General features: G+C 41.8%; 1 protein-coding gene across 2 annotated transcripts in view; it reads right to left on the bottom strand.

Annotated features, from left to right (window-relative positions):
• Positions 1–27907, bottom strand: part of prx (periaxin) — a 59161-nt gene that overhangs the window by 5121 nt on the left and 26133 nt on the right. Inside the window, exons 2-8 of one of the 2 annotated variants that reach the window (XM_041807774.1) lie at positions 27003–27058; positions 21784–21891; positions 18741–18860; positions 18231–18390; positions 16787–16980; positions 14808–15046; positions 535–14606 (exon numbers count right to left, since the gene is read on the bottom strand). In XM_041807774.1, coding sequence (XP_041663708.1) covers positions 535–14606; positions 14808–15046; positions 16787–16980; positions 18231–18390; positions 18741–18770 — 14695 coding nt within the window. In that variant the 5' untranslated portion in view covers positions 18771–18860; positions 21784–21891; positions 27003–27058. Of the gene's footprint in view, positions 1–534; positions 14607–14807; positions 15047–16786; positions 16981–18230; positions 18391–18740; positions 18861–21783; positions 21892–27002; positions 27059–27907 lie in introns of those variants that run through there. The other variant, XM_041807783.1, reaches the window with a different exon arrangement.

Below are 27907 nucleotides of genomic sequence, written 5' to 3'. Positions count from 1 at the left end.
ACAACAATGGCAGATTACAGGTTGTGTTTTGTGTTGCAGAAGCTCCTGACCTTATTATGGCTTTTACAGAAATATCCGATGCTCTTTTACCACCACCGTGAACAACACACACCAGATGTTCTTAAATCCAACGCGGAGAGCAACCAGAAGGGCAACCAGGAGAAAGTTTGTGGCAGTTTTAGGTAACTCCTCTCTTTTGGTGTATTTCCGTGGCAGCGTTACAGCGCCACTTACAGGCTTGGCATATATACTACAGCGTTTTCAGTCGTTTACAGTAGTTCTGTGCTTGTGTGGAGATTTCCTGAAACGATCCTATGTTTACGGAAAACTATGGTTTTCATCTCCGTGTGGACAAGGCCTAAATGTCAGGTTACTCTAAATCTCTACAAAGTGTCTATTGAACCAAAAAGACACAACAGAGGATTATTCGTGCAAAACATAACTATTAAACTGACTTCCATGTGGAAATTAGTGGTTTTCTCTGTAAATAAATTTCCATTGATTATTTCAGCTCAAAGTTTCCTTTCTTCTTACCTGTGGAGTGTGGCTTCAGGGTGAACTTTGGGACCTTGAACCACGGGGCAGTCTCCCTTTCTTCAGACTCCCTGTTTCTGCTTTCAGCCTCACTCCAAGCCTGGACCTTTGCGGAGCTGAACTCCATGGTGAAGCTAGCGGGGGACTCTGAGCTGTCCCTGTCCAGCATTTCTGTTCTGGCAAGTGATGATACCACCTCCTTTGAGGGCTCGACACTAGACCCAGCAGAGCCACTCTTGCCTGATTTCACTGCAAGTCCTCTGGCTTCTCCCTCTGCTCCTGATGGCAAATCCCCTTCTTGTTTCACACTTATTTCTTTGTCCTCCTCCCTTCCTGACAGTTTTCCATATGGAGAGGTAAACTCCACCTTTGGAAGTTTGAATTTTCCACTGAATGTCCCTTTATCATCCTTGGAGCACTTGTGAGGACTTGTGTCTTTTGCACCGTTGAGACTTGAACTGGAACCTTTGACATCAATCTGTCCTGACATTTCAGGTGATAATGACTCCTGAGGCATCTTCATTTTCCCTACCTCTGATGTCTCTCCCTCCCATTCTTTCTCGATGCCCACAGTAACTGATTTGTCTTTAGACTTCCCAAAACTTGGCTTAATTTTGATTTTTGGCATCTTCATTTTGAGGTCTTCTGTTTCAGCCTCAGTCGTTGTCTCTACTTCAAGGCGGCCTGTGGATGCTGCAGGCTCGTCCGTTTGTGGAGGATTTACCAAGACAAAAACAGCCTTCTTCACTTTAGGCATTTTAGGGCCTTCATACTGAATTTCTTGCCCGTAAATATTCCTTCTATCCTCAGGGGAGATGGAGGGTAATGGGACGCCAAACTTGGGGATTTTGATTTTCTTGCTGGATTCTATTTTGCTGTTGTCTTCATCATGTGATGTACCTATATCAAAATCTATGTCTGGAATTTTGGGGACTTTGACTTCTGCTTTGGATGATGACATTCCTCCCTCTGCCCCTGTTCCTAAGCTTACAGAGCCTTGAACACTGGGTGATGTAACCCCCGGCACAGAGATGGTAATACGATCTTTGTCTTCTTTATGTCCATTGTGGGTTTCAACGTCATACTCAGGTCTTCCTTCAACCTTGCATGTATGTTTGACATTACCACTCAACTCCTCATCACCACATTTTTTGCATATTTTTGCTTCTGCTGCTACATCTTTGCCAGTTTTCTTTTTGGGCATTCCAATCTTGAATTTTGTCCCTTTTACTTTAGCACCCTTAACTTTGCTGCTTGTTTCTGTTGTGTTCAAATCCAAGTCAGGTAGTTCAACTTTTTTCTTGTCCTTCTTTCCCTCTTTTCTTTGCAGTCCAATATCGAGCTCAAGATCTCCTTTTGGACCTTTGATATCTATTGTTGGCATCTTAAGTTTAAGGCCTTTGTTCTCTCCCTCAGCCGCTGCGTCTTGGTGAAGTGTTGCATCAGTGTCAAGCTCTGGTGATGTGACTTTTGGGACTTTGGTTTTCCCTCCTGCCTCAAAGCTTGGTAAGTTGATCTCCACATCACCTGATTTCACCCCTTTTGAAAGTTTAACATCTGGGCCTTTTATCTTTCCTCCTGTTAATTCCATCTCCATTGCAGGTGCATCAGTGTCTTTAATTTTACCTTTAGGAAGAGAAACATCCACTGTAGGCATCTTGAACTTTCCTTCCTCACCCTTAACTTCAACTTTGGGACCTTCAACTTTTCCTTTTGGAAGTGAAATGTCCACTGAGGGCATTGTCATGTGTGGCAATTTAATTTTTCCTTCAGCTCCCTCAACCTCCAAATCTGGTCCTTCAATTTTACCAGATTTTCCCTTGGGCAGAGAGATGCTTACATCTTGCATTTTCATATGTGGTAATTTGAATTTTCCTCCCTCCATTTCAACATCTGGACCTTCAGTCTTTACTTTGGGCAGTGAGACATTGACATCTGGCATTTTCATGTGAGGCATTTTAAACTTTCCTCCAGAACCTCCTTCTACTTCAACTTCAGGACCTTCAGTTTTTCCTTTAGGAAGTGAAATATCAACTGATGGCATGCTGAGATGTGGCATCTTGAATTTTCCTCCAGCACCCTTCTCATATTCAACCTCTGGACCCTCAATCTTTCCTTTGGGTAGAGATACATCAACATCTGGCATTTTCATGTGTGGCATTTTAAACTTTCCTTCTGATCCCCCCTTGATCTCAACATCTGGTCCTTCAGCCTTTCCTTTTGGCAGGGAGAAATCAACATCGGGCATTTTCATATGAGGCATTTTGAACTTTCCTCCAGAACCCCCTTCTACCTCAACTTCAGGACCTTCAATTTTTCCTTTAGGAAGTGAAATATCAACTGATGGCATGCTGAGATGTGGCATCTTGAATTTTCCTCCAGCACCCTTCTCAAATTCAACCTCTGGACCCTCAATCTTTCCTTTGGGTAGAGATACATCAACATCTGGCATTTTCATGTGTGGCATTTTAAACTTTCCTTCTGATCCTCCCTTGATCTCAACATCTGGTCCTTCAGCCTTTCCTTTTGGCAGGGAGAAATCAATATTTGGCATTTGCATGTGAGGCATTTTGAACTTTCCTCCAGAACCCCCTTCTACCTCAACCTCAGGACTCTCAATTTTTCCTCTAGGCAGTGAAACATCAACCGATGGCGTGCTGAGATGTGGCATCTTGAATTTTCCCCCTTCCCCTTTGAGCTCCACCTCCGGTCCTTCAATTTTTCCTTTAGGCAGAGAGAGATCAACATCTGGCATTTTCACGTGAGGCATTTTGAACTTTCCTCCAGAACCTCCTTCTACTTCAACCTCAGGACCTTCAAATTTTCCTTTAGGAAGTGAAATATCAACAGATGGCATACTGAAATGTGGCATCTTGAATTTTCCTCCAGCACCCTTATCAAATTCAACCTCTGGACCCTCAATCTTTCCTTTGGGTAGAGATACATCAAAATCTGGCATTTTCATATGAGGCATTTTAAACTTTCCTCCTGATCCTCCCTCGATCTCAACATCTGGCCCTTCAGTTTTTCCTCTAGGCATTGAAACATCGACTGATGGCATGCTGAGATTTGGCATCTTGAATTTCCCTCCTTCCCCTTTGATCTCCACCTCCAGTCCTTCAGTTTTTCCTTTTGGCAGGGAGAGATCAACATCTGGCATTTTCATGTGAGGCATTTTAATTTTTCCACCAAGTCCTCCCTTGATTTCAGCATCTGGTCCTTCAATCTTACCTTTCGGTAGAGAAAGATCAATATCTGGCATTTTGATGTGAGGCATTTTAAATTTTCCTCCTGATCCTCCCTCCAATCCCATCTCTGGGCCTTCAATCTTTCCTTTTGGTAGTGATACATCAGTGTCTGGCATTTTTATGTGAAGCATTTTAAATTTTCCTCCAGAACCTTCTTCTACTTCAACCTCAGGACCTTCAATTTTTCCTCTAGGCAGTGAAACATCAACAGATGGCATGCTGAGATGTGGCATCTTGAATTTTCCTCCTTCACCTTTCTCCATTTCAACATCAGGCCCTTCAATCTTTCCCTTGGGTGGTGAAATATCAACAGAAGGCATGCTGAGATGTGGCATCTTAAATTTTCCACCTTGCCCTTTGAGCTCCACCTCTGGACCTTCAATCTTTCCTTTCGGAAGAGAGACATCAACATCTGGCATTTTCAACCTTCTTCCAACACCTCCCTCAACTTCAACATCTGGACTTTCAATCTTCCCTTTTGGAAGAGAAATGTCAATATTTGGCATTTTCATATGAGGCATTTTAAACTTTCCTCCGCTACCTCCCTTTATTTCAACTTCTGGACCTTCCGCTTTTCCCTTTGGCAATGAAATGTTGACTGAAGGCATATTTAAATGGGGCATTTTAATTTTTGCTCCTCCTCCCTCAATGTTTGCTTCAAGATCAGGTGCATCAACTTCGCCAGTTTTCATGTTTGGCAGGTTAATATCAACATTTGGCATTTTGATATTTGGCATCTTCATTTTTCCTCCTTCTATTTCAGCATGTGGTCCCTCTAATTTACCGGTCTTTCCTTTTGGTAGAGATAATTCAATGTTTGGCATTTTGATGCCAGGCATTTTGAGTTTACCCCCCTCTCCATCTACATCCACATCTGGAGTGTCAATGTGTCCAGTTTTTGGTTTTGGCAAAGTTATGTCAACATTAGGCATTTTCACACGAGGCATCTTAAATTTCCCACCTCCTTCACCCTCCATTTCAATTCCTTGGACATCAAGATCTCCAGATTTTCCTTTAGGGAGAGAAACATCTATTGATGGCATTGTTATCTGAGGCATTTTGAATTTTCCTTCACCTCCTTTAAATTCCACCTCTGGTCCTTCAATCTTTGGGGACTTCCCTTTTGGCAGGGATAAGTCTAGGTCAGGCATGCTGACTTTTGGCATTTTTAACTTCCCTCCTTCAGTGTCACCTGTTTTCCCTTTTGGAAGAGACAAGTCAATATCTGGCATCTTTATATCTGGCATCTTTAGTTTAATGTTTCCCTCATAACCTCTGATATCAGCCTCTGAGACATCCACCTCTGCTTTGGGAAGAAGAACCTCCATCTCTGGGGTTTTAGCTTCTGGAAGTGACAGCTCTACAGAGGGAATCTTGACCTTGGCCTTGCCTTCAAGATGACCACTTGGCTTGCCTAAATCTTTTTCTTTAGAGCCAAATCCTGGCATTGAAAACTTTGGCAGCTTGATCTTGACTTCTGGTGCATGGAAGCCACTTTTCCCTCCCATATCTGCTTCTGCTTGAGTGTCAACATTTCCCTCAGGCAGCTGACCCTTTGGTGATGATACTTTGAACTTGGGGAATTTAACCTTATGTTTTGATTTCTCCTCTGGCATCTCAACGTTGACTTCAGGTTTAGGAATGTCAATTTTCCCCATTTTCGCTTTTACATCCACATCAGGACAAGACACAGATACATCTGCATCCTTTTTGGAAAAACCAAATGAGGGCATTTTGAATTTAGGTTTCTTCACCTTAACTTTTCCATCCCCATCAAACTCTACAGATGGTGCCCTAATTTCTCCTTCCAGCTGTGGTGGGCTAAGGGAAATGTCACCCTTTGGGCCTTTTCCTGACACCTCCAAACCACCACTTTTGGATTTTCCCCCAAATCTGGGAAGTGTAAAACTCGGGGCTTTGAGGGAAACATCAGGAAGATCAAAGCTACCCCCTGAAGACGGCCTTCCTCCCTCTGCTTTCAGAAGTTCCACTTCTACATCATCACCTTTAGGTTTATTGAGGCCAAAGTCTAGATCCACCTTTGGAGCTGAGATGTCAACTGTTGGTAGTTTGACTGTTGGGAGTTTAAGAGATGTGCCTGGACCTTCTAAACCTTCTGTTTCAATGTCTGCACCTTTAACTTTCAATTTGGCAGGCTTGATGTCACCTTTGGGACCAGACATCTCAAGATTTCCAGACCCATCGAGACCAGAGGTTTCTACTTTGAGGCTTTTGTCTTTCATACCAGAGGGGAAGCTGAGGTCAAGATCAAATTTAGGGAGGTCTATGTCAAGTGTTGGCATGTGTAGCCCACCACTTTTTTTACCAGTAAGGTCAACCTTTGGCTCCCCAAACTTTCCTGATGGTCCTTTAATATCAATATCTCCTGTGACTTTTCCCTCTGGAACCGAGATGTCAACAGAAGGCATGGTTATCTTTCCCCCCTTCATCGCTGGTCCTTCAACATTGATATCCCCTTCAGGCAGGTTCATCTTTGGGAGTGACACGTCAAATTTGGGCATTTTGAATTTCCCTCCTTTCACCTCTGGACCCTCAATGTTGAGGTCGGCATCAGCTTTTCCTTTGGGGAGTGAAATGTCAACAGTGGGTAGGCTGAACTTTCCCCCTTTGACATCAGGACCCTGAAGGTTGATGTCAACCTCTGGAGTCTTCACTTTTGGGAGAGATACATCACCTTTGACCTCAGGTCCTGTTATATCAACATCAACTCCTTTTGCTTTGATTTTAGGTAGAGAGATATCAAGTGAGGGCATGTTAAATTTCCCTCCCTTGCCAGTGGGTACATCGATGTCTACATCCACATCTCCTTTTCCTTTTGGCAGTGAAACATCAACTGATGGCATTTCCATTTTTCCTTTCAGGTCTGGTCCTTCCAGATCGGCGTCAAACTTTGGGAGACTGACTTTTGGCAAAGACACGTCAAATTTGGGCATTTTGAATTTCCCTCCTTTCACATCTGGGCCTTCAAGATTAACGTCGCCCGCAGCCTTTCCTTCAGGAAGGGAAATATCAGCTGTTGGCATTTTTAATTTGCCTCCTTTGCCGCTGGGTACATCAATGTCTACATCCACATCTGCTTTTCCTTTTGGCAGTGAAACATCAACTGATGGCATTTCCATTTTTCCTTTCAGGTCTGGTCCTTCCACACTGGCATCAAACTTTGGGAGACTGACTTTTGGCAAAGACACGTCAAATTTGGGCATTTTGAATTTCCCTCCTTTCACATCTGGGCCTTCAAGATTAATGTCACCCTCAACCTTTCCTTCAGGAAGGGAAATATCCACTGTAGGCATTTTTAATTTGCCTCCTTTGCCGCTGGGTACATCGATGTCTACATCCACATCTGCTTTTCCTTTTGGCAGTGAAACATCAACTGATGGCATTTCCATTTTTCCTTTCAGGTCTGGTCCTTCCACACTGGCATCAAACTTTGGGAGACTGACTTTTGGTAGAGACATGTCAAATTTGGGCATTTTGAATTTCCCTCCTTTCACATCTGGGCCTTCAAGATTAATATCCCCCCCAACTTTTCCTTCAGGAAGGGAAATATCCACTGTAGGCACATTAATTTTTCCTCCTTTCAAGTCAGGACCCTGCAGACTCACATCCACATCAGGAGACTTAATTTTGGGCAGAGAAACATCAAGTGATGGTACGCTCATCTTGCCACCTTTTAGGTCAGGGCCTTCAATATTTATCTCTGGCCCCTTGGCTTTCATTTTAGGAAGAGAGATATCAAGTGAAGGCATGTGGAACTTTCCTCCCTTGCCAGCATGTCCTTCAATTTCAATTTCGCCTCCTGCTTTTCCTTTGGGCAATGAAATATCAATGTCTGGCATTTCAATCTTTCTGCCTTTGATGTCTGGGCCCTTTATTTGAACATCACCTTCTGGGAGACTCACTTTTGGCAGTGAGACATCAAATCTGGGCATTTTGAATTTACCTCCTTTTACATCGGGTCCTTCAACATTGACATCACCCTCAAGTTTGCCCTCTGGGAGGGAAATATCACCTCTTAATTCAGGTCCTTCAATGTCAACATCAGGTCCTTTTGCTTTGATTTTAGGAAGAGAGAGGTCCACTGAGGGCAGGTTGAACTTGCCTCCTTTAATCTTGGGTCCCTCAATATCAACGTCTCCCTTCACCTTTCCTTTGGGTAATGAAACATCCAAAGATGGCATTTCAACATTGCCCTCAGGGAGGTTCATCTTTGGGAGTGACACGTCAAATTTGGGCATTTTGAATTTCCCTCCTTTCACCTCTGGACCCTCAATGTTGAGGTCGGCATCAGCTTTTCCTTTGGGGAGTGAAATGTCAACAGTGGGTAGGCTGAACTTTCCCCCTTTGACATCAGGACCCTGAAGGTTGATGTCAACCTCTGGAGTCTTCACTTTTGGGAGAGATACATCACCTTTGACCTCAGGTCCTGTTATATCAACATCAACTCCTTTTGCTTTGATTTTAGGTAGAGAGATATCAAGTGAGGGCATGTTAAATTTCCCTCCCTTGCCAGTGGGTACATCGATGTCTACATCCACATCTGCTTTTCCTTTTGGCAGTGAAACGTCAACTGATGGCATTTCCATTTTTCCTTTCAGGTCTGGTCCTTCCACACTGGCATCAAACTTTGGGAGACTGACTTTTGGCAAAGACATGTCAAATTTGGGCATTTTGAATTTCCCTCCTTTCACATCTGGGCCTTCAAGATTAATGTCGCCCTCAACCTTTCCTTCAGGAAGGGAAATATCCACTGTAGGCATTTTTAATTTGCCTCCTTTGCCGCTGGGTACATCGATGTCTACATCCACATCTGCTTTTCCTTTTGGCAGTGAAACATTAACTGATGGCATTTCCATTTTTCCTTTCAGGTCTGGTCCTTCCACACTGGCATCAAACTTTGGGAGACTGACTTTTGGCAAAGACACGTCAAATTTGGGCATTTTGAATTTCCCTCCTTTCACATCTGGGCCTTCAAGATTAATATCCCCTCCAACTTTTCCTTCAGGAAGGGAAATATCCACTGTAGGCACATTAATTTTTCCTCCTTTCAAGTCAGGACCCTGCAGACTCACATCCACATCAGGAGACTTAATTTTGGGCAGAGAAACATCAAGTGATGGTACGCTCATCTTGCCACCTTTTAGGTCAGGGCCTTCAATATTTATCTCTGGCCCCTTGGCTTTCATTTTAGGAAGAGAGATATCAAGTGAAGGCATGTGGAACTTTCCTCCCTTGCCAGCATGTCCTTCAATTTCAATTTCGCCTCCTGCTTTTCCTTTGGGCAATGAAATATCAATGTCTGGCATTTCAATCTTTCTGCCTTTGATGTCTGGGCCCTTTATTTGAACATCACCTTCTGGGAGACTCACTTTTGGCAGTGAGACATCAAATCTGGGCATTTTGAATTTACCTCCTTTTACATCGGGTCCTTCAACATTGACATCACCCTCAAGTTTGCCCTCTGGGAGGGAAATATCACCTCTTAATTCAGGTCCTTCAATGTCAACATCAGGTCCTTTTGCTTTGATTTTAGGAAGAGAGAGGTCCACTGAGGGCAGGTTGAACTTGCCTCCTTTAATCTTGGGTCCCTCAATATCAACATCTCCCTTCACCTTTCCCTTGGGTAATGAAACATCCAAAGATGGCATTTCAACATTGCCCTCAGGGAGGTTCATCTTTGGGAGTGACACGTCAAATTTGGGCATTTTGAATTTCCCTCCTTTCACCTCTGGACCCTCAATGTTGAGGTCGGCGTCAGCTTTTCCTTTGGGGAGTGAAATGTCAACAGTGGGTAGGCTGAACTTTCCCCCTTTGACATCAGGACCCTGAAGGTTGATGTCAACCTCTGGAGTCTTCACTTTTGGGAGAGATACATCACCTTTGACCTCAGGTCCTGTTATATCAACATCAACTCCTTTTGCTTTGATTTTAGGTAGAGAGATATCAAGTGAGGGCATGTTAAATTTCCCTCCTTTGCCAGTGGGTACATCGATGTCTACATCCACATCTGCTTTTCCTTTTGGCAGTGAAACATCAACTGATGGCATTTCCATTTTTCCTTTCAGGTCTGGTCCTTCCACACTGGCATCAAACTTTGGGAGACTGACTTTTGGCAAAGACATGTCAAATTTGGGCATTTTGAATTTCCCTCCTTTCACATCTGGGCCTTCAAGATTAATATCCCCTCCAACTTTTCCTTCAGGAAGGGAAATATCCACTGTAGGCATTTTTAATTTGCCTCCTTTGCCGCTGGGTACATCGATGTCTACATCCACATCTGCTTTTCCTTTTGGCAGAGAAACATCAACTGATGGCATTTCCATTTTTCCTTTCAGGTCTGGCCCTTCCACACTGGCATCAAACTTTGGGAGACTGACTTTTGGTAGAGATATGTCAAATTTGGGCATTTTGAATTTCCCTCCTTTCACATCTGGGCCTTCAAGATTAATATCCCCTCCAACTTTTCCTTCAGGAAGGGAAATATCCACTGTTGGCACATTAATTTTTCCTCCTTTCAAGTCAGGACCCTGCAGACTCACATCCACATCAGGAGACTTAATTTTGGGCAGAGAAACATCAAGTGATGGTACGCTCATCTTGCCACCTTTTAGGTCAGGGCCTTCAATATTTATCTCTGGCCCCTTGGCTTTCATTTTAGGAAGAGAGATATCAAGTGAAGGCATGTGGAACTTTCCTCCCTTGCCAGCATGTCCTTCAATTTCAATTTCGCCTCCTGCTTTTCCTTTGGGCAATGAAATATCAATGTCTGGCATTTCAATCTTTCTGCCTTTGATGTCTGGGCCCTTTATTTGAACATCACCTTCTGGGAGACTCACTTTTGGCAGTGAGACATCAAATCTGGGCATTTTGAATTTACCTCCTTTTACATCGGGTCCTTCAACATTGACATCACCCTCAAGTTTGCCCTCTGGGAGGGAAATATCACCTCTTAATTCAGGTCCTTCAATGTCAACATCAGGTCCTTTTGCTTTGATTTTAGGAAGAGAGAGGTCCACTGAGGGCAGGTTGAACTTGCCTCCTTTAATCTTGGGTCCCTCAATATCAACATCTCCCTTCACCTTTCCTTTGGGTAATGAAACATCCAAAGATGGCATTTCAACATTGCCCTCAGGGAGGTTCATCTTTGGGAGTGACACGTCAAATTTGGGCATTTTGAATTTCCCTCCTTTCACCTCTGGACCCTCAATGTTGAGGTCGGCGTCAGCTTTTCCTTTGGGGAGTGAAATGTCAACAGTGGGTAGGCTGAACTTTCCCCCTTTGACATCAGGACCCTGAAGGTTGATGTCAACCTCTGGAGTCTTCACTTTTGGGAGAGATACATCACCTTTGACCTCAGGTCCTGTTATATCAACATCAACTCCTTTTGCTTTGATTTTAGGTGGAGAGATATCAAGTGAGGGCATGTTAAATTTCCCTCCCTTGCCAGTGGGTACATCGATGTCTACATCCACATCTGCTTTTCCTTTTGGCAGTGAAACATCAACTGATGGCATGTCCACACTGGCTTCTGGCAGGTTCGCCTTTGGAAGGGACACATCAAATTTGGGCATTTTGAATTTCCCTCCTTTCACCTCTGGTCCCTCAATGTTGAGGTCAGCATCAGCTTTTCCAGTAGGGAGGGTCAAATCAATGTCTGGCATGTTTAATTTTCCTCCCTTAAGTTCAGGACCCTCTACGTTGACCTCTGGTCCTTTTCCTTTCATTTTAGGAAGAGAGATGTCAAATGAAGGCATGTGAAACTTTCCTCCTTTACCAGCATGTCCTTCAATTTCAGTTCCTCCTTTTGCTTTTCCTTTAGGGAGTGAAATATCAATGTCTGGCATTTCAGTTTTTCTTCCTTTAACCTCTGGACCCTCAAGGCTGACGTCTACATTAGGAGCTTTAATTTCTGGTGCTGAGACATCAACATTTATGCCACCCTTGGCTTGTCCTTTAGGAAGTCTAACATCATAGGCTGGTATTTCAATATTTCCATCTTTTCCAGGGCGAATGTCTATATCAATGTCCCCTGTTGCTTTTCCTTTTGGAAGTGAGACATCAATCTTTGGCATTTCAAATTTACCACTTTTGACTTTTGGCCCTTGAAATTTTACATCACCTTTGGGGATTTTTACTGCAGGTAGGGCAACACCCACAGAGGGCAAGCTGACTTTGTCTCCTTCCCCTTCAATTGTGATGTCCCCTTTTAGTTTTCCTTTAGGTGGTGAGATGTCAATAGTTGGCATTTTGATATCTGTGCCCTTGATTTCTGGTCCCTCTGTACTGATATCTCCTCGTTTAGATTTTATTTTAGGGAGAGAAACATCTACTGAGGGCATATGGAAATGTCCTCCTTTACCTTTAGATTGTATGTTACCCTCTACTTTCCCTTTTGGAAGAGAGATGTCAACAGAGGGTCCCTCAATGCCGACATTTCCTTCAGGCATCTTCATTTTTGGTTTCGACACATCAAATGCTGGCATCTTAAACTTTCCTCCTTTTCCTAAGGACCCCTCAACATCAATCTTTCCCTCTGCTTTACCTTTCGGAATAGAGACATCAACCGTAGGCATTTTAATTTTCCCGCCCTTAATCTTGCTTCCCTTTAGGTCTACATCTACCTCTGGTGTATTAACTTCAACCCCAGGGCCCTCAATGTTCATGTCCCCCCCTGGGGATTTGATCTTTGGTAGTGACACATTTATAGAAGGCATCTGGAAATTCCCACCTTGGGCTTCAATGTCTATCTCCCCCTTCGGTGATTTAGTGCTAGGGAGAGATACGTCTAATGATGGCATGCTGAATTTCCCTCCTCCTTTGACTTCAGGTCCTTCAATATCAACATCTCCCTCCTTGGTTTTCATCTTTGGGAGTGAGATGTCAAAATTTGGCATCTTGAACTTTCCTCCAGTACTGCCGCTGCCCTCGACCTCGATGTTGCCCTCTATGCCTGACTTGGGAAGTGAAATATCAACATTTGGAATTTCAGGGAATTCTAGTTTTACATCTCCTTCAGGTAGCTTCATTTTTGGAAGAGATATATCTACAGAAGGCACATTTACTTGGCCTCCTTTAAATTTAGGTCTGTTAATGTCCAAATCCCCCTCTACATTTCCTTGGGGAAGTGAGACATCCACAGTAGGTATCTTGATCTTTCCTCCTTTGATTTCAGGTCCTTCTAAAACAACATCTCCTTCAGGTGATTTCATTTTTGGGAGATTAATATTACACGAAGGCATTTTAAATTTGCCTTTTCCTTCTATGTCAACCTCACCTTTTGTTTTTGGTAGAGAAATGTCAACTGATGGCATTCCAATTTTTCCACCTTTGACTTCAGGTCTTTGTAAGTCAACATCAACCCCAGATGTTTCCATCTTGGGAAGTTTGACATCAAGTGAGGGCATTTTGAGCCTCCCTCCTTTTGCCGATGGACCCTCTATTTCAATGTCCCCTTCTATTTTTCCTTTTGGTAATGATATGTCAACAGAAGGCATCTGGATCCCACTTCCACCTTCGAGCTTGGGCTCGTCAACGTTCATATGACCCTCTGGTAGTTTCATCTTAGGCAGAGAAACATCAAAGGTAGGCATTTTAAACTTCCCTCCCTTTCCAGCACCTCCAGTGTCTCCTTCAGTTTTGCCTTTGGGTAGAGAAATGTCTACATTTGGTAACTTGAACTCCCCTTTCAGCTCTTTCCCTTGTGTATTTACTTCCCCTGATGTTTTAATTTTTGGGAAAGAGACATCAAAATCAGGCATTTTGAACTTCCCATCTCCACCTACATAATAGTCCATATCCACATCTCCACCCTCTGCTTTCACTTGTGGAAGAGAGATGTCTACAGGGGGTAAACTAAATTTTCCTCCACCCTCTGGACCTTCGATGTCTAAACTGGGCATTCCCATCTTTGGTAGGGAGACATCGACCTTTGGCATTGAGATATTGGGCCCTTTAAATGTGCCTTCCACCTCATCAGGAAGTCTTTTGGTGTCCAATTCCAAATCAACATCAGGCACAGAGATGTCAATAACTGGCATCTTGATTTCCATCCTTCCAGCACCCTCAGGGAGGGCAACTTCGATGTCATGCTTTCCCTTTACTTTTGGTAAGGATATATCAACAGAGGGCATTTGAATAGATGGAGCTTTTCCTGAGATATCACCCTCTATCTTTGGTTTGGCTATATTTGCATCAGGGAGACTGATCTCACCTGCTTTGAGTTCAGCTTCTGGAGGTATTATGTCTGTTTCAGGAACTTTCATCCCCTTGGCTTTTACCTTAATGTCACCATCGATTTCGTCTGAATGACGTGAGAGTCTAACTTTAGGTAGTTTCAGCTTTGGCATTCTTAACTTTGCATCTCCTTTGCCCACATCTACATCAACTTTTCCCCTAGCTGCCTCTGCATCAGCTCCTCCTTTGATGTCAATTTTAGGAGCTTTGATTTCTGCCTTTCCTTCCACTGCAGGCAAAGATGCCTCAGGTTTTCCTGACGGCAGTGCAAACTCCACATCAGGTACGTTAATGTCTTTATCACCAGACAAACTGAACTCCACTGATGGTGGCTGAATGTTCACACCGGGGGGCTTCAGCTCCACAGATCCACCTTCCAAAGCCGAGCCTGGCTTCGTGTGTTTGCTCTTCGGAAAGCTGATTCCAAACTTTTGTCCTTTTCCCTTTGTTTTTACTTTGGCTCCTGATATCTCTGGTTGTGAAATGTTCACCTGCCCCTCGAATCTTCCCGTTTCCACTGTTCCTCCAGTTTCTTTTCCAGCATAACTCTTTGTTTTCATGCCAGGAAATCTGACAAAACCAGTTAAAGGAAGGAAGAAAAGAAGAAGAAATTGATTGATATAGCTCAGAAGAAGATATCCCAAACAAGAAACTTTTCAGATGACCATACGATGTCTTTCAAATGTACTCTGTAAGATATTCCACAACACTGGACATAAAGGTTTTGATGCCCAGGTAGGTTACTGTGACCATACTGAAAAAGGAGCTAACCTGATTTTCCTCTTTGCCTTCCCTACAGCTGCAGCTCCTTCGGTCCCTCCTGCTTCAACCTTCACGCTCCTCTGTTTGAATTTCGGGAGAGAAAATTCCACGTCCACGTCACCCATATCGAGCCTGGGGGGCGTTCCCTCAATGACCAGCTCCTCTTTGCGCTTCTCCTTCAGCCTCTTCAGACCAAAACGACCTCCTCTCTTCTTCTTTGTCTTGAATGGTTTTGTGCCCTTTACACTCTGAAATTCACATGAACAGTGATCATTGACACAAGGATTAGACAACAGCATTTAAAGGACCGTAGTTCTGGGTGTAAACAGAAAGGCTAAGATACTAGGGTTGTCATTTACCTGATTTTTAGAAATGGGATTAACTGCTTAATTTCATTAGCTGATCACTGTTGACACAGTTGCATAGTTAGAATTCCGTTATTTTGCTTTTCTTTCAGTCTTCCTAGTGCCTTACTTTAAGAATCAATTGAATGCAAAGCGATGCATTTTGTAAACTTGACTTTTAGATTGATTATTTTTGTATTTTGATATATTTTTTCACTCTCCATCCAGGGTTTTCCTGCCTTATTGAACTCCTGTGTTTTACCGACTTTCTTCAACTTTCTGAAGATAAACTGGAAAAACTGACTCTGACCAGAGGAGCTGAACAGAATTCATCATTCAAGTAAGTTTATGGCTGTTGCTTTATTCCTCTAATGGCTGATAATTAGATAAGCTACGGTCATCATGATACATTTATCTTCTGAAAATGAGATGGAAGAGAGTAATGCTGGTAGTTGTACCTTGCGTTGCAAAATACTGCCAAACACAGAGACTTTCCAGGTTAAAAATTAAATGCTTAAAAAATGTTCAATATAGTGTACAGTTGATCCAACATTGTTTTTTGGCCCATTTCTACCTTAAACCAGCTAAATAACATGGAGCAACTGTACCTATCTGTGGTGCCATGTAGCCCAGCTTCCATTTGTAGAGGTAACGCTTACTGAAATCTCTAGAGCCTAATTGCACTACTATTGCCAAATACCTCATACAGTCCATCTTCAAAATAACTGAAATATCCCTTTAATCCTTTATGACCTACCATAGAAGGCAAAAACAAAGATAAAATTAAATTGTGCTCAATTTGCAATAAGACAGCATGTTAATAAAAAGGAAACTATTCACAGTGCAGTAAGGTCTGTAAAGCGGGATGTACACTGTGCAATTTTCCTGCGATTCAGCCACAAATTTTGAGTTGCACGGCTCACTCTGAAGTCTGGCCAACTTTTAGTTGGATCGGGTGTGATTTGTTGTGCTGTGTACAGGGGGGTATGATGGCTGCCCACAGCCCGACTCCGACCCCACGACCTACTCCCAACTGGTCGAAAGGATGTCTGGCATGTTGATATTTTGGTCGTACGACTCCAGACACTTCACAGTGAGAGCCATCATATGTCATCACTTACACAGAAAGTAGGAAGTGCTGTGAAAGGCAGCAATCCTGATCATATTGTAAATTGTTTCTGATGTATGTGCTTTTTACTACATTTCTGCAAAAGAAGGATGGATATTTCTAGAAGGAAACAGTACTCTGGGACTCACTGAATGTGTGATATTTTAGTGTTACTCTTCTGGTTTTATATGCAAAAAGAATTATTGCTCTCTCTCATTTGGTTGCAATTCTACCCGTGGTTTAAGATAGAAATGCATTGGGAGCGCCGGCGCTTCTGCAGGTCTTAAAGGGCAACAGGAACAGTGTTGAGATTATTTTCCATCACTGTTGGAGCAGGAAGATGCCAAGCTTAGTACTATCCAGCTGCTGCCCCACTACAGGAGCCTGACTACACATGTGACTAATGTGATTTAAAAAAAAATTATGCACTAATTTTGGACCTTGATTGCAATGCAACTAACGTATTGACACTGCCAATCTCACAAAATATATATTGTGTATCATAAATATAAACACAGAATATTTGAAATGATTACCATTTTGGCCATCTTAGCTTTTGGGCCTTTGACCTCCACACTGGGAACTCGAGGCCTCACGCTGACCTCAGATCCAGGGATGGTCCTCTTCAGCTGGAAGCTGACCTTGTAAGGCTCAGCACACTGAAGGATCTTCAGAGCGTCTTCGTACCTCACATTGTCAAAGTAGACCTTGGCACTCAGCAGCTGGTCACCTTAACATAGGGAACATCATAAATTAAATGGTGTTGAAACCTGTCAAGTCACTAGTTAAATTAACACACCTCAAATACTTTGAAGAAGTTTCCCTTTGTAAACCACATGTATGCGGTGGTGGTGGTGCACTAGTGTCCATACTTAGTATATAGTACCACTAGTCTAGACTTACGCCATTTGAAAAAGAACCATTTTGGGTACTATAAGGAACTTCTGGTCAATGTGAGCCTGTGGACAAAGTGGTTCATCTGATCTATTAGCTGACTGTTCCATAAATATTTATTATTTATTCTGTTAAAATCATGGTCTCTCTTTTACAGCGACTTAATCAGCACTCAGCACTGTAAATGCTTTCTACTGAAAATGTAAACAAAAGGTCAGATTTGAACCTGACAGCAACAGTCTTAGGTGTTCATAGTAACGACTGGGATCAGTCTTCTTTCTGATATACCTGCTGTAGGGACGACTATAGATGCTTCAGTATAACTTCTATTTTAGTCTGTTAGTTCAGCAGTTTTAAGGGAAGCAGTCTCAGGACCCCATTGGACTTAGTGCAAACCATCACAACTGTTTACTGATATACTAATGATTCCATTAATCAGGAGAAGCAGGAAGACCTTTCCTTACCAGCTGTTGATGTATTACTTTGCACAAGTAGCCAAATGATTTTGGTTTTGGAATCGGCTAACCTGCCAAGTCTCACCTTTTGTCATGAATTAGGTTTAACTGATTTGTTTAGGCATTTGAAGGCATTTTGGTCTGCACCAGCTATAGGTTCAGTAGAAACAGATTGATACAAACAAATCCAGGCTAACCAGCACATGTATACTTGCCTTTTGGAGGGGTCTGGTTTACCTTCAGCAACCTGCTTGGCAAGTTATTGACTATCAAAACTCTGAAATCAGGATTTCAAAAACGCTTGCCTCAAGAGTTGTGATATCTGGTCTGACATTGATATAATCAGTGTGAACTCTTGAGTTTACGCTGCTCTCTAGTGGTCACAAAGAAGAACTGCAAGCTTAGTAGTTCAAAGGTATGCATTCACCTCATTTTTAGCTTGCAGCTTGAATTGGGTTTTGAAATGGTTCTGAATTTAGACCTTTTTATATTGATTTATAGAACATCAACCCAGGACACACACGATGGCTCAGATTTTGTGGTGTTCATGCTTTTTTATTTGATTTCATTCATATTAGGTTCTTTTGAAGCATGTTTACTTCCTAAATGGTACAGATGTGACCACAGGTACCTTCCTGTAGACTGAGATGTTTAGCAGCTGGCGAGTCTTTGAGAACGTCTTTGACAAAGATCCCTCGCTGTCCTCCACCAGTCACACTGTAGCCACTTGCTCCAACCTCTGCCTCCGTCTCCACCACGATTTCTACTGACTTGGAGACCTCCTCCCCTGTCTGATGCACACAAACACATTGATTTTAGCACCTCAGACAAACCTGGTGTCTATATTTAGTTATGGCTTCATTGTAGTGTCATTCTGATCCTAATTTATCTTAAATAGAAGGGGAGGTTCTTTTGAATCATATTTCAAGATGAAACCTCTGATTTTATGTAAAGCAAAATGTCAACTTAAAAAAATGAGGAATTATGAAGATACTAAGGTCCAAAAAATGATCACTTATCAACACCGTTTGGCTTAATCAGTGTGCAAAGGAACAACAGAATCATGCAATCAGTCACAGTGATAGCATGCCCCCCCTCTTTCCTTGGGTATAAATTGCTGAAAAACAGAGTCGCCACTTACAGTTTTTTCTTCTGTGGGTTCTGGATCCATCTCTGGTTGGGCCAGCTGGCAGGTCGACTCTCTCAGGAGACTTCTTTTCTGACTCAACACCTGCTTCAACTCTGCATGGAGCTTCTCCTTCTGCACCTGCCCACAACACAGACATCAGTGTTAAACTATCTGCAGTGGACCTTGAAGACCTAGAAAAAAATATCAGCTAGTCATGTTTGAATAGTTCTTTTACTAAGATCCAGCAAGGAACTTTTGGTTTGTGTTGACTTTGGCACCACCTGTGGGCACAGTGATTCCTCTGATTACTTTGTGTTTTTTCTGAAACATCTCACTATGTGATAACCTGACACGCGACATAGACTATTTCATTTACATTGCATGGGATATATCTCACATCCATCTGGGCAGAGGTAACCTTGCTAAGCAGATGGATTTGCCAGACCCAAAAAACATTCAGACCAATCAGCATCCTTTGAGAAGAATGAGGCAGTAGCTGCAGGCAGAGTTAAGTTGTACTGGAATCCTATAGCTGCCACTGGTGTAGCAATTAGCCAAAGCTGTAGCAATAGTGTAGCAGCAGTTTTATCAGAACCGTACCACATTTCTTTGTAAAATAAAGAGCAAAGAACAGTGCTGAAAGCTTCTGACATGATGGAAAAGGTATTTTTGCTCTTCTGTCGACCGGCTTTGTTATGACTTTGAGGTTGTTATAGGGGTGGGATTGTTGTTGTAGTGTGAGTCGTATATACAATGGCTACTGTTGAAGCAATTAGCTTGGATGTTGCCATAGTAGCAGTTTAATCAGACCCCAACCACATGTCTTTATCAAAATAAGAGCTAACAGCCACACAGAAAATTTCTCTTGTATTTCTCTTGTATTCTTTCCGATAGGCATCATCATGAATTTTAGCCACCGATAACCTCAGCCATTTATAAACCGTGCCAGTGCTAACCTGTACAGCTCAGGCTAGTACTGGAGCTGTGCATGTCTAATACCACATTTTGTCTTGTCGCTCCGATTCACCCATCATGAATGTGACAGACAGAACCAACCATTTTTGAAAAGTCCTTTCCTTCCCTAATGCTCTGAATGCAGATTTGCCAGAAGAATATAAAATACAACCATGCAATGGATTTATGAAACAGTCTATTTGGCATGTTAGGTTATGGCAGCAGCCCATTGAAAGTGTTTGGGAAGGGCAGCCCTTTTGAAAATAATCTCTGACAGCGATTGGACCAGTGTTTAGTCTCATTCATTATGGGCCAATCAGAGTGATGAAGCAGTAGCTGCTGCAGTTGCTAATCATTTCTGGAGCCAGCTGGTGAAGCAAACTCATGTCAAAGCAGGTTGGGAGAACAGCAAAAACTTTCAATGCTGCTCTTCTTGTCATAAAGAAATGAGGTTTAGTTTTGATAGAAACTGGCACTATACTGTTGCTATACTGCTGCTGCATCAGGCAGATTAGGCAAGATGGATCTGCCTCATGACAGACTCTGGTCTTTTAACAGTCAGATTGATCAGTGGGGAAAAGTTTTCTCTGGATTTTCTCTGGAAATTTTTCTCTCTATTTCTTAAGTTCCTCATCTCATGTATTTTCCAACAAAACAAACAGTAATTCATTCTAAATTACAGCCAACACAATATTAGATTAAACCAGGGCTGAAAAAAAGAAAAAATATGTAATTGTAATGATTTTAACTCATTTTACAAATTGGATATGAACTGTAATATGAAAGGGAATGATAAATTTATATAATTCTTATATTTAACAAGAAAAACATACAAAAATGAAGAAAATATATGCCACTAGAATGATTGCATTTTATGTAATGCATAAAGTCTCTTCAGCAAGAAAAATCCCTACTGAGTCTGTCGTGGTGTTTATCGCAACTGGGCACAGGGCGTGCTTGGATATGTTGTGTCATGGGTCAAGTCAGTGAAGCATCAAGGTGTGCAGTCGAAAACTTGAAATGTATTTATATCAACTTCACCAATCAGACAGAACCAAGGAACGTGAAGTGTTAAACACAGGGGCATGACAAAGGGTCGGTTGACCCTTTGTCATGTCAAGAAGTGTGCCTGTATCTCTGGCAGTGTCTCCTCAGAATGATCACATTGAGAAGGAAGGCATTTGATAAAGTTTGTTTCACCTTAAAGCTGTTTGATATCCTATGTATGCAGCACAGTATGGAGCTGGAGTAACCGCATTGTAGTCCAATACATTTCTGCAAACCTCCTGTGTTATGTAAATGCAAACCTTGATACGGAATGAATAGAATATTGCACAAATGTAAAGCTAAAAAAGTCTTTAAGCTACATTCACATGTTAGAAACCAGTATGTGTCTCTGTATCACACCAAGCTGCTCTAATCATTCTTCACGATAACTCTCAAAGTGCTAACGTGCTACTTTTTGCTGTGGGAATGTTAGTCAGTGTTTTCAGCCAGCGAGTCCCCGACACCTGCAGCTGGTTTTAGATCAGCCACATTCACATAGTTTTTGTTGTGTCGGTGTGAAAAAGCCCGGACTGGCATGTGTGCTGAGCTGTGAGAAATGAAAGGTTGTTTATGTGCTGGACAATGACCTCAGCAGATTGGACTGGACCATTGTGATCCAGTTTCTATGGGGCTGCTGGGTCAGGAGGTCAGGTTTTATACTGTGGCCGTCTTTCCAAATAAATCTGAAGAACAGTGAAGTTTATAAAACTGTCATCATGTTCTGTTGATGCTAGAGTTCCTAGGTCAGTGTTAAAGAAATCATTCAGTTTGCAGCAATTTGTGATGTTTTACAATCATGCCTTTTAAAATTACCATACAAGATAAAACCTAGAAAAACAAGTTGAATTCAAGAACAGCTGACATAAGTATTGATCATAATTTTTCAGAATCTTTAGATTTTATTTTTCTGCTCTTCCTGAAACTCTGATGTATCCCCAGCACCTTTATTGGCACACTGCTTAGTGGAGATGCATTGGTGTCTGTGTTTCACTATCTGGTCCTTGATTCCTTGCTTAATTGCACATACATCTTTGTGTGCGTGCGTGTGTCTCACCACTCTCTCGGGGCTCTCCTGCTCGTCTGTGGAGCTGGTGTGGTGAGGGTTGCGTTGTTGGCCCGAGGGGGATCTGTTCGAGGGGGGCGACCGCCTCTTGTCTTTTACCTTCACACACAGCAGAAGATCAGGTTCAGTCACTTGAAATGTTCATGAAGTTTCACTTTCTAACTCAGATAACAAGATTAGCTCCGTGGCAGCCTTGTGCTGCAGCGTCTGTTAGGCTCCTGGTGTGTGAAGACCTAAAGAACATGAAGACCGTGGTATGAATTTTCTTAGTTCATTTCAACGTTCACTGACAGTTTCTGCCACAGGGAAGCTTCTTTACAGGAGAAGAGTGGCTATAGGAGGAGGCTTCACACTCTCTGCTTTAAGTATATGTCACACAGAGGCTAAGGAACAAGCTCTGGGTTTGTTGAACTCAGAGATTTTTTGTAGTCTGGCCATGCTTTGATGCTGCAGTCTGTGGTAATAATGTAGCACAAAGTCTGAAATCTAAAACCGTTTTGATAAAAGGGTTTTAAAAGTGTGGGAAGCAGTGCTATTTTTGGCAGCTATTTTTAATTTTAGTCTCAGTTTTAGTCTTTAGATGAAATGTCTTTTATGTCATGATCCAGGTTCTGATTTGTTATGTTTTTGAGATTCTCTAGTGTTTTCCTGTGTTTATTCTGTATAGTTCAGTTTAGTTCTTGATCCCTCATGTTTTCCTTGGTTGTTCTGTGATTTCCATGTTTCTAGTTTTACATTGTACTTAGGTTTTTCTAGTTTGTATATTTCTGGTGTTTAGTTCTTAGATGTTTCTTGTAGTCCTTGTGTTTCTGTGTATTTTGTGCCTTATGTTAGTTCATGTTCATGTTTAGTTACTCCTTGTATTTCATGTCTAGTTTATTCCTTGTTTCATATCTAGTTTTACTCCTCGTGTTTCATGTTTTGTAATTCCCTGCTTCATGTTAGTTTTACATTCCCTGTGTTTCATGTTTAGTTAATTCCTGTGTCATGTTTAGTTTTACTCCCTGTGTTTCTTGTGTAGTTTTTTCCCTGTGCTTCTTGTTTAGTTATTCCATGTTTAGAATTACTCCCTGTGTTTCATGTTCAGTTTTCCTCCCTGTGTTTTAGTTTCCCTCCTTGTGTTTGGTTCTTTGTATTCTCCTGTGTTTCCTTTGTTCAACTTCTAGTGTTTAGTTTTGTCATTCAGTCCTTTTGTGCTTCTTGTGTTAGGTTCCATGTTTCCTGTTTTACTTTGTAGTTTGCCTTTCCTTGTGTGTGATTCCAGTTTTGCTTCCTGCCTGAGTTTCCCTCCACTGTGATTACCTTCACCAGTTCCACCTGTGTCTGATTGTCCACACCTGTCCTCCATTGTTAATCACTCCCTGTGCATTTAAGCTCTCTGTCTCCCTGTGTCTGTGTCGGTTCTTTGCAAATGTCTTCCCTGTGCTTGTTACTCCTCGTGTTAATCTCAGTGTTTTCTCCTCGTGCTCCCTGTTGATTTTGCTTTTGTTGGACTTTGTTTTAAGTAAGTTTTTGTTAATGGCTTTTTCCTTGTGATCCTCAGTTGCTTTTTCCTGGACTTTAGTTTGTTTAATTAAATCTTTCTGTTTTATCTGCATTTGGGTCCTCCGTTTTGAGTTTTTTTTTGCCTGAACCCGACATTTTAGTTTTAGTCACATTTTAGTCATTTCTACCCTTTTTAGTTTTAGTCTTGTTGAAGTCGACGAAAACTCAAAAACATTTTAGTCTAGTTTTAATCCATAAAAAGTCCTCACATTTTAGCCTTCACTTTTAGTCCAAGCATTTATTCTCTTGTCTAAATCCGGTGCCAAATCATGGTAGTGTGTTCTATGCACCCTGTCAAACCCGGGGTCCCTGCTTTCTACAGCCGAGAGGCAGAAGAGACACAGATGCATTGTTTTTTTTTTTTGACAGATTTATCCACAGTGGAGAAATATCACAGATTTTGAATGTCCGAAAAAACATTACATTTTAGTCCAGTTTTAGTCATCTTAGTTTTTGTCAGTTTTAGTCATCACAGATGTATTTTGTTAGTTTTAGTCTAGTTTTTGTCATGAAAAAGAAGGCTGTCAACGAACAATTTTAGCCATAGTTTTAGTCGACGAAATTAACGCTGTGGGAAAGCAAGTTGTTCCAGAAGAATGCAGAGTATACTGGCCCCCTGCATCTTTTTTTTTTTTTTTTTTTTTACTGTTTTTTCCCATCAACTTTTCTATTAGTTTTTTTTAAAGCAGTTTAAAATATTTAGAAACATCCTCTTGTATTATGTCAATTTTCTGTTGTTAAGACCTTAAAGGAAAAAAACATCCACTTCCAAAAGCATTCATAAACAATATTACACACACTTTTTTTACCTTTTTGGTTATATCTTTGAATTAATGTCAGCCCTGATTAAAATGACCATATATATTCGAACATTTATTAGGATTTTAACCCTTTGAATAAATAAATTTTAACTACAGGTACATTTTTTTTCTGAAACTTATAATAGCTGTGGTTGTACCTCTTTTGTCTGCTTGTTCCTGATTATTTTCCCAATCCTTTAAGTTTCTAAAAATATCTTTATTTTGTCCCACTCCTTGCTGAAGTAGGCTAAGCAGCTCACTTTTTCTGGTTGATGCTTTCTCACACTAAACCTTCCCTGATGTCCTCTGGTTTCCTACATGGGGAGGCCCGCCTCACCCTTTCCACTGATTGCTGCTGTACTTGACTTCAGTCTGAGGATGGGAACAGTAAAACATGACTGCTTAGATTTCCTCTCTGATTAGGATAAATTCTGCACCATCATATCAAAATAGTCTAACTTAGGATGCAATTTGTTTTGCAACATGCACTGCTTTATTTATTTATTTTTTTCCACTTTGATTTTTAAATCATGTTTTTTTCCTTTTGACTAAAACACGTTGGGTGTTGTACTTCATAACCTCTTACCTGCTTTGTGAAGGAAGCATGTCTTGTCCTGGCCTCCCACATCTCCTTCCTCTGCTGTTCTAACTTCATAAACTCTCACATCTTTTGTAAAAACATCCTGTGTTAGCACTTCACCTGTCACTGTGACCGCCTCACTGCTGGGACCTCTGACACCAAGTACAAGTTTCCTGTGCAGAGCGGGAGCTGAATTCTTTGAATACCTTTTGATATCTTTATTTGTCTTGGCAAAAATCTTGTTACTTTTTAAATCTGCGGTAGGTAATTCATTTGGGATTTTTTTTTGTTTGTTTTCTTGGTTGTTTTTGGTTAATTTGGTGGAAATATTTTTTAGATTTATAAATTCAATGCTGTTTAAAAAACAGCCTCAGTTCTCAGCTGTGGCCATGGCAGAGCTGTGATAAGTTGGCCCAATTACTTCATGAATACTGAATGCTAATATTCAGGCTGTCCACAAGTTTGAATAAACCAGCAAGCTGCATGAGAATGGCAGAGGGAACTAACTGGCCATCATTAATATGGACCACAATGCTCAGCACTCCTGTTGCCCAGTTTTGATGATTGCTGTAACCAGTTATTTGTCTAAATAATCCTCAAGTGTGTGGTGTCCATAAAATGTTTTTACTGTTTCTGAATGGGGCAGAGCTTCCCTCCCTCAAAATGTAAATACCACACAGGTTCAGTAAATACGATTCCAGTTCAGGCTGCTTTGATGGACTGCCTGAAAAATGCCAATGAGAGTGGGTGGATCAGAGAGTCGATCTAGTGTTAAGGTAGTGTAAGGGTGTTTTCACATTAGGGTGCAGTTGTTTCGTACCATGCCCAGACACGATTGCTCCCCAAGCTCTCCAGCTCACACATTAGTGACGTCCTTCCATGCTGAGCACACTTGCATATGTACACAGTCGCCGACAGTCTGAAACTAGTTGGTTTGAAAATCTGTCAAGATGGCAAAAAATTATGCCAACATTCGCTTATGCTCTGTGTGGAAAGTGGGGTCTATCATGCAGGCTATTGTGGTTGTTTTTATGATTTCTGAGAGGCCAACAATGACCCTACCGCGATTTACCGTGTGTCTCCGAGGATGAAATGGACCTGTGCTGCATGGATATGATGGATTTCAAAGATGTTTGAAATACTGCCTTATAAGCTGAGGAGTACTCAGGCCTCCTCGTGTTCACAACTTCTGCCTACCATATTGGCGTCTACATGACCATCTCTTTAAGCAGAGGCGAGGCCGATGCCAAATGAACTGGACTCTGGGCTTGGGGCTGCACAGTGGCTGAGGGGTTAGTGCCATTGCCCCACCAGCAGGAGGGTTTCTGGGTCACTTCCCAGTCAGGGCCTTTCTGTGCAGAGGTTGCATGTTCTCCCTGTGCGTCCGTGGGTTCTCTCTGGGTTCTCCGTCTTCCTCCCACCACCAAAGACATGCTTGTTAGGTTAATTGGTGACTCTAAATTGGCCGTAGGTGTGAGTGTGCGAGTGCCTGGTTGTTTGTTTCTATATGTCACCCCTGCGAGTGACTGGCGACCAGTCCAGGGTGTACCCCGCCTCTTGCCCAATGACAGCTGGGATAGGCTCCAGTCCCCCCGTGACCCGCACCGGGATAAGTGGTGTAGAAAATGGATGGGTGGATGGACCCTTGGGCTAATATGTACTTGGATCTGAGCCCTGGCCCTTGATGTGAAAGCACCATTAATGACTCACATTTCTCAGATTCAGTACATTCAAAATCTAGCTCACTCTTGCTGGTTTGTCCAAAGTTGCCTTACCCGTTTAACTTTCACGTCTGAATATCTCTTCTGCTCTTCATGTAACATACAAACATCAGGTGTCAGATAAACCATTACACTTAAATGTTTTAATATCCTCCAATTTAGTTGAATTGCACAATCATCACAAACAACTCTCTGTGTAATGATGAGTCATGAAATACTTTTTTTTTTTTACATATTAGTGCAGAGTTAAAAACATCCTTAGTAACATCTGTTGACGATCATTTCAGTCATTAAACAGCCATCATATAAAAGAATGGCTCCATTGAGTTTAAGTGTTGGCTGATGTGCCGCATGTTGGTGCAGAGGACAGATGGAGCTTTTTAAGGGGACCAAGGGCATTAAAAATAAAGCAATCACTTTCTTTCTTTCACTTTATCCTGATGTAAAATGCTTGTCATTTAATTCAAAACAATCAGAGCATTCAATTAGCAGCTTATTTTGCCTCTTTTTTTTAATAACAACAGCATAAAGTGTGTTTCTCTAAGAAGGTCTAAGTTCACTTACGGCTGAATCTCTGGTCTGGCTGAAAACATGGCTGTCCTCTTGGTCTCTGTCAGAGTCTGGAAACACAAACATAGCAAGAAAAGATCATAAATGCTTTGTCCTGGACTAGCAGGATTGATTTAACTTTAATATTAATAACTACAACTACCACCAGGCAGGTCAACAGCTGCCAGATCCTAAAAGTATATTAGTGGATCAAGAAGAAGGGCTAGGGTTTCTGTAGTAATAGGGTTCATAGAAATATTATAGGCAAGGGGTGAACACGAGGCCGGTTGAGCTTAATTTGCCACTTCCACAATCTTAATTAGCTCATCCTTGAGTCAGGGTGGACAAGTGTAAAGTTTGAAGAAAATCCCTCAAAGCATTCTTGAGATACTGTGCTTACAAGCATGGCATGGACATCAGGTTCAATAAGCTTGAACTTTGACCAGTTACCTTCTATATCTAATTATTTTAACAATGAGTTATTATGAGCTTTTGTGCAAAGTTTGAATAAGATCCCTTAAAGCATTCTAAAGATAGTGAGTTTAATAACTTCAAAGGCATGAACATGAGGCCAAATGACCTTGACTGTGCCCTATGACCTCTGATATCAGATCAGTTTATCCTTGAGCTAGAGTGGACATTGTAGTAAGATTGAAACAACCTTCAAAGCATTATGAGAGATATCATGATGGGGAGGTAAAGTAACTTACTTATTACATTAACTCAAATTACTTTTATTGAGTAATGTTTTTGGGTACATTTTTGAGTACTTTTTTGGGGGGGTGGGTCCTCCTTAAATCATTTCCTTGTAAAATTCTTATTTGATGCTGCTAGAAGTATTTCAACCAAGTATCTGTCTTCAGTTTTTGTTTTCTTGTGTTAGATTACTCCGGTATAATACCTCAAAAGTCTCTGGAAGT

This window comes from Cheilinus undulatus, linkage group 2, assembly GCF_018320785.1.
Source record: "Cheilinus undulatus linkage group 2, ASM1832078v1, whole genome shotgun sequence".
Taxonomy (NCBI): Eukaryota; Metazoa; Chordata; class Actinopteri; order Labriformes; family Labridae; genus Cheilinus; species Cheilinus undulatus.
The sequence above is the reverse complement of the archived record's forward strand: the minus strand, read 5'-3'. Positions and strand labels throughout refer to the sequence as shown.